This window comes from Chiloscyllium punctatum, chromosome 45, assembly GCF_047496795.1.
Source record: "Chiloscyllium punctatum isolate Juve2018m chromosome 45, sChiPun1.3, whole genome shotgun sequence".
Taxonomy (NCBI): Eukaryota; Metazoa; Chordata; class Chondrichthyes; order Orectolobiformes; family Hemiscylliidae; genus Chiloscyllium; species Chiloscyllium punctatum.
This window is the reverse complement of record NC_092783.1, coordinates 23,343,449-23,354,079: the sequence shown is the minus strand read 5'-3', so window position 1 is coordinate 23,354,079 and position 10,631 is coordinate 23,343,449. Positions and strand designations below refer to the sequence as shown.

Here is a 10,631-nt window from a genome sequence, read left to right as displayed (position 1 = left end):
TTTTCCTAGTGTGGAGGTAAATATATTTGGAAATTCAACTCAAGTCAAATATATGACACCAAGGTTACAAACTATCTGAAATTAGTCTCAGACAGCTGCTAGGGTGAAGGATGCATTGGTGGTTAGGGGATGGTTTAGAGCAGGGACTAAAGAGCAATGACTTTGCTCTCCCAATATTTAAATAGAGGTAATTTCTGTATGTCCACTACTGAATGTCTGATCAGCAGATTAATAATTCAATAGTCATGAAGGAGACAAGATAAACGGTGATGAGTATAGCTGTGTGGTGTCAGTCTACTTGCAAAAACTAATACTGTATCTTTGGATGATGTTACCAAAAGCTATATGCTCTGGCTACATGTAAAGTGTAAATGCAAGTGCAAAATAAACAGTTAACAAACTCAGTCATTTTTATTGTCATGACTGGATTAAAAATCCAATTTTAATATACATTTTGATATAATTAGTGACTGGTTTAAAACACATGGAACAGCCCAATAAAGATGGCAACTACGATCATGTAATCTTTCAAAAACTTCTCAGAAGTCAAAGTCAGCAAAGAACATTTGGTTTACTCATTTTATATATAAAATATGAAAATTCAATTGTGTTTTTTTGATTGTGTTGAGGGAGGTGAGTAGTCACAGGACAGGAAGTGCTCTTGTTTTTCTTTGAATGCAGCAAGATGATTACAGATGTGCAACTGACTGAATCTCAGGTGATCATCCAAAGACAACACCTCCAGCGTTCCATTGGTAAACCTGAATCTAAAACTCTGACTCATCGGCATGATCCTTCCAATCAGAGGATGCACTCCACTTGCAGATTGGAAAATGTTGTTTAAAACATACTCATACAAAATCCCATATTGAACCAAAATAAACAGACTAAAACAGAGAACATCCTGTCACATTTTTTAATCTTCACACACGATTCGGGACACGTGATTTCCCAAAGAATTTACCATGATATTTTAAATCAAAGGGGCTGAGCACTTTGCGGATCCCCAACATGTTCATTGTTGCAATTCTTTCAAATGTCCAGGGATTCTGGTTGTTTCTGGCCTTTTGCTCATCTTCCTTCAGCATTTCCTCCAAGGTTTTCTTGCTGACTGCCTTTGCAGGAAAAGGCAGTTTCTTTGCAACTTGCGATAAAAATGGTTCCACTTCCTCAAAGGCACACCGACCTCCAAACTCTACAATAATCCGGCCATACTTAACTGGAGTGACATAGTGGTCAATGGCTCCTTTCCCGCCGCCCATTCTCTGGCCTAACCCTTTGCGTGTGATGGGTTTATACGGAGCATTCACACGCCAGCGAGCAAACATGGTTTTGGGATCCATTTGTCGGTTAATGGTGAGGCGCATCATTTCAAAGTGACCCCAGTGAAGATAACCACCTCCGAGAGCCTGCGGGAGAGGAAGAAGTGAAAAGGAAGGAGAAAGGGGTGAAACCAAGAGGAGAGGAGAGCAAAGGGAGGATAGGAGGATGGTAAGAGGAGTATGAAAGCGTGGGAGGAATTGGAAACGTGGGGAAGATGAAGGGGGAGATGTTTAGGAAGAAAGGGAAAAGAATGTTGGAAATTAACAAAACATTAGTATTAAAACTAGTTTTTGATAGAACAGTTTAGTTTGTTTCATTAGAGTCATAGAGATGTACAGCATGGAAACAGACCCTTTGGTCCAACTCATCCATGCCAACTGCTACATTTTCTAGATTGAATTGTGCTACACAAGGTTTCAGGTTCAACACATTCAGATTTTGCTTCAGCCATCATTCTCTGCCCAAAAGGGAACATCCTACTATAAAGACCATAAAACAGAAGAACAGCAGTAGCCCTGCTCTGCCGTTCAACGAGATTGTGGCTGTGCTTTTCTCACATTCACTTTCCTGCCTTTTCGCCCAAACCTCGATTCCTCGACTGAGCAAAAATCTATCAATCTCAGCCTTAAGCATACTCAAGGACTCTGCTTCCACATCTCTCTATGGCGAGGAGTTCCAAAAACTCTCAACCTTCTTAAAGAAAAATTCTCCCTCATCTCAATCTTAAATTGGCACCTCTTTATTCTGAGACAATGCCCTCTGGTCCTAGACTCTCCCATGAAGGGAAACATCTGTTGGTTTTAATTCTGTCAAGCCCCTTAAGAATCCTCTATGTTTCAATGAGATCACCTCTCATTCTTCTAAACTCCAATAAGTAGAATCCTTGTTTAGCCTTTGCTCATAAAACAATCCTGAGCTGAAAATGTGTTGCTGGAAAAGCGCAGGAGGTCAGGCAGCATCCAAGGAGCAGGAGAATCGACATTTCAGACATGAGCCCTTCTTCAGGAATGTAGAGGGAGGAAGAGAGCTTCTTCAAGGAAGGCATCCTTGTAAGAGGATTCGCAGTAGGTTAAAATCTTCTAGGAAAAAGTGAGGACTGCCCTCATAAGACAATTCCCCCCATAACAGGGATCATCCTAGTGAACTTTTTCTGAACTGCCTCCAATTAAATAATATATTTCCTTCAATAAGGAGACCAAATCTGCTCTCAGCACTCTAGATGTGGTCTCATCAGCACCTTGTACAGTTGCAGTAAGGTTTCCTTACTCATACTCCAACCCCCTTGAAATAAGGGCCAACATTCCATTAGCCTCCCTGCTCCACCCTGTGTGTTAGCTTTCTGTGCTTTGTGCATAAGTTCCCCCAAGTGTCTTTGTGTTGCAGCTTTCTGCAGTTTCTCTTCATTTAAATAGCACCCTGTTCGTTTGTTCTCCCTTCTAAAACAAACATTTTCCCGCATTATACCCCATTTGTCAACTTCTTGGCCACTTAGTTCATAAAGGCATATTGACATGTTAAACTATTCCGTTACTATCTGGAAACTAAACTATTTTTCTCTCAACTTGCCTTTCCATTTATTTTTGTGTCATCTGCAAATTTGGCTCAAGTACATTGCATATTAATAACTTGGAGGAAAGAAGTCATTGTTAAATTATAATCCCAGCACTAATAATCGTCCCATTGTGATCAAACAGACATCAGTTTTTGCAGCAAAAACTGAATTGAGAAAGTTCCATGCACACTCAAAACCTACAGTTTGAACACAGTCCGCACTCCACACGATCGTAAATTGCTCGAGCCAGTACTAGCAGCTCACTGCTCATCACAAAACCTTTGGTTAGACATAATGTTGTAGCTTACATTGAAGGAAACAAAAGTGAGCTGGGGGTGCCTTTGGTCAGAGTACACCCCTTCTTCACCAGTGTATTAAACATTTTTTGCCCCACACACGCCCACATGGTTTACGGTCATCTCAAAAACTCCCTAACCTTTTCCCAAACTGCTTTGGTTATTTCAGTTCTCGGCAGGGTCAAGGAATAAATACTTAGAAATTGGGATCAAGAACAGGAAAGGCAAAAATCACACCAGCCGTGGACTGACCAACTGACCCTGGGGAAACAAGTTTTGCAATACAAATTTCTGAACCTGTAATCTGACATCTCCTTATATGATTGACTGCTTACAACTGAGCTCGTGTGTGGATGTCTAGGCATTCACAGAATTGTTACAGCACAGAAGGGGGCCATTGAGCCTATGCTAGCTTTTCAAATGAGCCTCACTACCTAGTGCCAAGCTCCTGCCTTTTTCACATGCCCTTGCACATTGTTTGGATAGAAATAACCATCCAATGAATCTGCCTCCACATCCTCACCAGGTTTGATGCCTAATGGGTACTGGTAGAATGAGACTATAATGGGGAGTTTTGATTTCAATAAGCAAACTGATTTTTATTTACTTAAATAAAAGTTGAATAACCTTGCAAATTTCTAGTTGGATAATTCAGATACTTACTACAATGCCATATTCTCCTCGTGTGAGTGTATTAGCCCTAGTTGCTGGTCCACGAATATCTCCCAGTCTTTTCATCCAACGCCTAGGCTTCTTGTAGTTAGGGACTTTATTGAGGAATTTTAGCTTCGGCTTCTCCGGAATGATCACATCTAAAAACAGAAACTCTCAAGCTTCAATCAGACCATCTCAGCCACTCATTATGCCCCAGCAAAGGCGTATATACTGTGCCCTTCTTTTTCACAGAATATACTTTATTGTGTTACAAACTTTACTTCAGAAACATACTTGTGTTGGACAGGTCGTCTGAAAATTTTCAAAGCCAAAGGGGCACCTCAAATGCAAACAGAGGATGAGAACTCCCACCTACATTACAACAGCACCCCAACTTCTGTTAAACTGTCAAACCTGCAACATATGTGATTTAAAACAATACCATGTGGTGCATTTACTAACCAAGCCACTGGGATGACACCATTATCATAACAATTGCTCAAAAGCAAATGCTTTTCTTGTTTCCCATCAAATCCAATTACTGCTGTCACTCTCACTGCAACCCTGCCTGAAAGCACAACATACAGTGTAAAAATTTCTTTCATCTCACCATCATAACGCGGAGGAATCTCATACGTCTTTAGTCCAGCAGAAAGAACCTTGGCATCAATCTGATATAGGCCTGTGAAGGAAGTAGACGTTAACTGAACATGAAACAATCACCAGCATCTTGACGCTCCTTGATGCTTTTGTTGCTGACTCTAACGGAAGATACAAAGCCAAAGCATATCAGATACTACAGAACATTTACTCAACTAAACCACATTTAAACAAAAGTTTAATAGCACAACTGTGATTCAGAATGTTTGCTTTTGCACTATCTACTTTTTTTTTGTTTTGATCGTTATCTCACTGTTGGTCACAATACCAGACTTCGAGCCATAACCATCAACTACTTCCCTTCAGGAAGATGTGAGCAGTTTGGAAACTCAATCATCTCTGTCTGTTTTTTGTAATAATTCTGATAGAAAGCGACCTTCCGTGAATTAAACCACCTCCATTCAGATCCAGCAGCTGCGCCCGGTTCACTCCGGATTACGCCCCTCACGAGGAGGGCTCGGTGTTACCTCTGCAGCCGGAGTTATTATTAATTCCCAGTCGGGCAAGGCCCAGGCGCCGAAGGAGAACGGCCATTGCCGCGGTGTCACACCCACAGCGGCACCCCACTTCCCCCGGAACACACACTCGGCCGGGCCCACACAAAGGTTCCGCCTGCGGCTCCAGCGGACACAAAGAGGAAGGACAGCCCCGAGCCTCTCCCATTGGCTGCTCATCCAGCCCCGAACCTCTCCCATTGGCTGCTCATCCAGCCCCGAGCCTCTCCCATTGGCTGTTCATCCAGCCCCAAACCTCTCCCATTGGTTGTTCATCCAGCCCTGAACCTCTCCCATTGGCTGTTCATCCAGCCCCGAGCCTCTCCCATTGGCTTTTCATCCAGCCCCGAGCCTCTCCCATTGGCTGCTCTTCCAGCCCCGAGCCTCTCCCATTGGCTGCTCATCCAGCCCCGAGCCTCTCCCATTGGCTGTTCATCCAGCCCCAAACCTCTCCCATTGGTTGTTCATCCAGCCCTGAACCTCTCCCATTGGCTGTTCATCCAGCCCCGAGCCTCTCCCATTGGCTGTTCATCCCTCTCTGGTCCCTATTGCCCTTCAATTACAATCTCATGTTGGTCCCAGAATACTCTCCATATGGCGTCCAAATCCCTATCTCCTGTTGGCCATCTGATCTCACGCTTCCCATTGGTCTTCTCCATCGATCTGCCTCTGCACCTTAAATCTGTTGACCCTGATACCTGCTGAAGACTAGAGGAATGGGGGTGGGGGAAATGGTAAATGCAGGAATGATGACCGGGGAGCCCAGAACCGGGGGGGTCACAGTCTCAGGATACAGGGTTGATTGATTGATTTCAATATTTGGAGAAAGTGAGGACTGCAGATGCTGGAGATCAGAGTCAAACACTGTGGTGCTGGAAAAGCCACAGGCAGCATTCCAGGAACAGGAGAGTCGACGTTTCAAACATAAGCTCTTCATTAGGACCGCCTCCCCCACACATTCCTGACGAAGAGCTTATGCTGGTAACATCGACTCTCCTGGTATGCTGTCTGACTTGCTATGCTTTTCCAGCGCCACACCTTTTGAATCTGACTTGATATATTGTCAAATGAACCTAAGTACTGTGAACAGCTTTGTTTGCAAGCAGTACAGGCAGATCAGAGTAATCAAGATCATGGGGGGGACAAAAAAACTTAAGACAGAGTAAGGCATCCAACTATGCCACACAGGATGTACATGAGGCAGGATCAACACTAACAAGATAATATTATTTGAAATTACAGCATCCATTCATGAGTCCAATAACAACAGGAAGAAGCTGTTCTTAAACCTGCTGGTGCAGGTCTGTTCAAGCTTCTGTGTTTTCTGCCAAATAGAAGTTGTTGGAGAGCATTAATGGGATGAGCATTATTTGATGATATTGGCAGACTTTCCACAGCAATGAGATGTGTAAATAGTGTCCGTGGGTGGGAAGTTAGCTTCCATGATTACCTCAGCTGTGCACACCACCTTCTGTAGTTTCTTATGGTTCTGGGCAGTGTAGTTGCTCAGAAAATGAACAAATTTAACGTTTACTGTGAAATCTAAAATTGCTCAATTTAATACTTTGCTGAGCTTTGCAAACACTTTGCTGAGTTCTGCAGTCGAGCAGACAGCTTGTCTTTGTTGAATTTTGTAAACATTCAACCTGACCTTGCGACAGTTGAATTCAGCAAAAAGCTAAGGGAAAACATATGGACAGTTATGTCCATGACAAGGGAATGAGAAATAACAACTCGAGTCTTCCCAGTCCTTGGCCTTGAGAGCGTGATAAAAATGGTATAAGAAGAGTATGTGAATTATGCTCATTGCCCTTACACGAGGCATTTTTTCCAAGTGTTCCGGCCCTGCATGCAGTTTTTTAAATAAAGCTCTTTCTTTGCTCTTGCCAGCAAATGAGTCAGGTAGACTTAATTTCTGTGACAGTAAACTTGGGGGCTCGTCCAGGATCCCGCGACTGGGTGAGATTCTGAAGATTCCCAGGAGGCGTAGGCGCCAGCACCTTGATGGTCTTTCCCTTCATCTTGAGCGCTGAATTAGCCTCTTTGTGTGAGAAGACTGGGAATCTGTGGATCGTCCCAGCGCCAGGGTTCGATCAAACAGGGTTGCGGGTATGCTGCCTGACTCATCTGTACTCCCCTCCCCACATTATTAATGGCACAGATAACACAACGTTTACAATATTCCTGGGAGTAATGAGTAAATCCCTTAGTGTAACAGTGTGTCGAAATAATGTCATACATCAAGAAGCAAGAAGCCCAAAATGACGACGGCCACTCTACGACAGAAAGGCATTCAGGGCCTGTTCGCGATCTCCCCACGACGAATGATGAGTCAGATGGTGAAAGTACTGGCATACGATCATCTAACCAGGTAGTTCTGCAAGCCCCAATGGTTGAAGTTGCAGATCCGGAAGGGCACTCAATGCTGGTCCACCAACCATGGACCATGAAGGATTTGGAAATAGCCTATGAGCAGTTGCCTGACCAACGCGAGGTTGGAGGCAATAAGTTCACCAGCGACGTGACAAAGTTCGGTACCGAGTTCCATCCTACGTCACATGAGATGAGATGTCTCTTGGGACGAAACTGGGTGCCGATGATCGCCAAAATCAAGTATAACTGGCCAGCTGAAAACATCCATGTCAGATCAACCGACCTGCAAGCAGAAGAGAACGGAGACTTTAATGCTTTTGCTGCAAAGCTGGCAACCACCTGTAGGCAGGCATTCCCAGTACGAATGGACATGACCAAAATAGCAATGTGTAAACAATGAGAAGGTGAGACAGTGTCCCAGTACCTTACGCGCCTCACTGAAGTCCATAACGTCCATAGTGGACTGAGACCACCTGATGACAAAACGGCGGCAGAAATCACAATGTACGAAGCACACCTGAGGAATAGCTTCATCAATGGAATGAAGGATGAAATAGTGAAAAAGGTAAAAGGCTCACGTTTTACCTGGGATACAGGAAAGCTGAATTTGATAGAACCACTTGCGATACATGCTGGAAAATTGCTTACCCAAGAGAAGGATAAGGGGAAATTAAAGATGAAACAGCAAACACATAAAGCTCAGCTTACTATGATGTAAATGGTCATCAGCCATTGGAGGGAGGTGCTGCAGGAGGAGAGAGAGGCAGAGGTGGAAGTCGCGGAAGAGGAAGAGGAAGAGGAAGAGGTCACGGAAGAGGCGCTGGCAGAGGTAGATCTGGCGGGTGCTCTGTATGTGGAGCAATGGACCACTGGGTGAGACAGTGCCCACACAGACAGCCTCAATCGTTCCTGGAGGCTGAGCGGCAGGGTGACTGACAGGGGAAGGCTGAGGTGGAGGTGGGCCGCCCACGAGGTACAGGTAAGCCTCTTTCCTTTGTGCTTGACAACAAAGACTCTCTTATGCTAATCTCTTCTACTAACCTTACAGGCACTGAGACATGTCCCACCTCTATATTGAGCGCTGAGATTGCGAAGTGTGGACAATATGTTCAATATAACAATGATGCTTATTAAGTTGATGCCTACCTCTATGCTATATGTGGAAGGTACACCAGTTACCTTTTTGGTAGATAAAGGGGCAACACATTCCTTAAATTAAGCCAGTTTAGGCAATCGACGCAAATAAAGATGAGTGGAAGGTTCCTGAAGACAATGGGTGCATCAGGAGTCATGCTGCGAGAGAGATTTTCCACACCCCTATTGTGCAAAACTAGAAATGGGGAAACATTCCAATTCTCAGTCTTGTTATCAGAATTCTGTCCTTTAAATCTGATGGGTCGGGATCTCATAGGGAGACTGGGGTTGGATTTGCTCAGTACTCCGATGGGCTTGGAGGTAATTCAAAGGGAAGATTTACCAGTGCAGGCTGTAAAATATGACCTATGACCCCGATGTACATCTATGATTGGCGATTAAGCCAGAGAGCGATAAGTTCAGTGAGCGATTCACTCACCCTGGAAGCAAGCAACCACGTTAATCCTATTAACACCGATTTTCTTACTGGAGATATGCTGCACTGCACAGCACACACACACCGTAATGGCCCTGATGACCCATATGAAAAGGAGTGGTTCAGGAGTGATCACAGATGTGCAGTCAGTGTGAACCTATCTAAGCTATCTATAACAGCAGGCAGACCCTATCTTTTTGATGTGGAAGGCTCCACTCCTCACGTGTCACTGGCGAAAGTGTCCGGTGACAAGTGGCAGGATTTGGGACCATGGGTGCTGAAGGCACAAAGAAGAAAAGATTAGGTCTTCAGGGACGATGTGGGTGTCTGGTTCAATGCAGATATGCGAACATATAAGAAGAAACTAAATTGGCTAACTCAGGCAGACAGGACAGTCCAGGTAACCCCTGCTAGCTCTGAAGAGCCTAGGACGGTAGCTTGGCATTTCCCTAAGATAGAAGTCTTGGACCCAAGATTAAAAATGGTCCCTACTGAGTTGTGGGCAAAAGGCAAACATGATGTGGGGCTCATATGGGGCAGTGAACCCATAAGAATAACCCTGAAGTATGAGTATCATCCTTGCAGAGCACAATACCCATAAACCCGAGTCCATAGTAGGAATTATTCCAGTCTTTGAATCCCTCCTAAAGGCTGGAGTGATAATCCCCTGTGAAAACTCGCCGCTGAGAACCCCCATTTTTCCGGGCAAAAAGGCAAACATTCCCGGTGAACCGGAGGAATGGAGGTTTATTCAAGACCTGCAGGCAGTCAATAATGCTGTTGTCCCACGCGCCCCGAATGTTCCCAACCCCTATACTATATTAGCTCAAATTCCACCGGACAGTAAATGGTTCTGTGTTGTGGATTTAGCAAATGCCTTCTTTAGTGTACTGGTGCACTCAGACAGTCAATTCTGGTTCGCCTTTTCATTCAAAGGGAAATTGTATACTTTCACGCGACTTTGTCAAGGTTACCGTGAGTCCCCCATCATATATAATGAGGCTCTATGCAGTTATCTGGAGACTCTTGTTCTAACCCTGGGGTCAGCACTTCTGCATTATGTAGACGACTGCTTAATAGCAGCACTGACAGAGGAACAATCTGAGAAGGATACCCTTGTGTTGCTCTGCCATCTAGCGAGGAAAGGGCACAAAGCCAGTCTCGCAAAGCTACAACTTGTGCAACAACAGGTGAAGTTCTTAGGTCATTTAATATCTGAACAAGGGAAGGCTATTGGTCAAGACAGAGTTCAAGCAATCCAGCAAATTCCAAATCCTCACACAAAGAAACAATTGCTATCCTTTATGGGCATGTGCTCCTATTGTAGAATGTTTATCACACATTACACAACACTTGAGGCGCCTCTAAGTGACATAGCCCATGGAAAAGGGTTGCAGAACCAGAGTCTGTTGCAGTGGATCTCAGAGGCCGAGTGCCTTTGTTGAATTAAAAAAGGCACTCCAAACTACACCGACACTGGGAATTCCGAAACCAAAAAAACATTTTGTACAAACGGTAGATGAGAAGCTTGGCTGCATGACATCTGTGCTGTTGCAGGATCATGGGAGAAAATTGAGGCCAATAGCATATTTTTTGTCTAAACTAGACCCCGTAGCGGCAGGCTTGCCTAAATGTCTGTGAGCCGCAGCTGCAGCTGAAAAAGCTGTTGTAGCTTCCAGGAATATAGTAGGCTATGGTGAATTAACCCT

General features: G+C 44.4%; 1 protein-coding gene across 1 annotated transcript; it reads right to left on the bottom strand.

Annotated features, from left to right (window-relative positions):
• Positions 1-405: 405 nt before the first annotated feature.
• On the bottom strand, positions 406-5,125 carry mrpl16 (mitochondrial ribosomal protein L16). Its single transcript, XM_072563450.1, has 4 exons — positions 4,953-5,125; positions 4,436-4,507; positions 3,835-3,983; positions 406-1,409 (listed from the first exon to the last, which is right to left on the bottom strand). The coding sequence occupies exons 1-4, from the start codon at positions 5,017-5,019 to the stop codon at positions 924-926; spliced, it is 774 nt and encodes a 257-aa protein (XP_072419551.1). The 5' UTR covers positions 5,020-5,125; the 3' UTR covers positions 406-923.
• Positions 5,126-10,631: the final 5,506 nt, after the last annotated feature.

Bases quoted from the DNA above. Each gene is read 5' to 3' on its own strand.
- mrpl16 (XM_072563450.1), bottom strand. From the start codon at position 5,019: ATGGCCGTTCTCCTTCGGCGCCTGGGCCTTGCCCGACTGGGAATTAAT. The intron at 4,508-4,952 runs GTAACACCGAGC...CTTCCTTCACAG, and splicing joins TAATAACTCCGGCTGCAGAG to GCCTATATCAGATTGATGCC. The intron at 1,410-3,834 runs GTAAGTATCTGA...CCTCTCCCGCAG, and splicing joins GAGGAGAATATGGCATTGTA to GCTCTCGGAGGTGGTTATCT.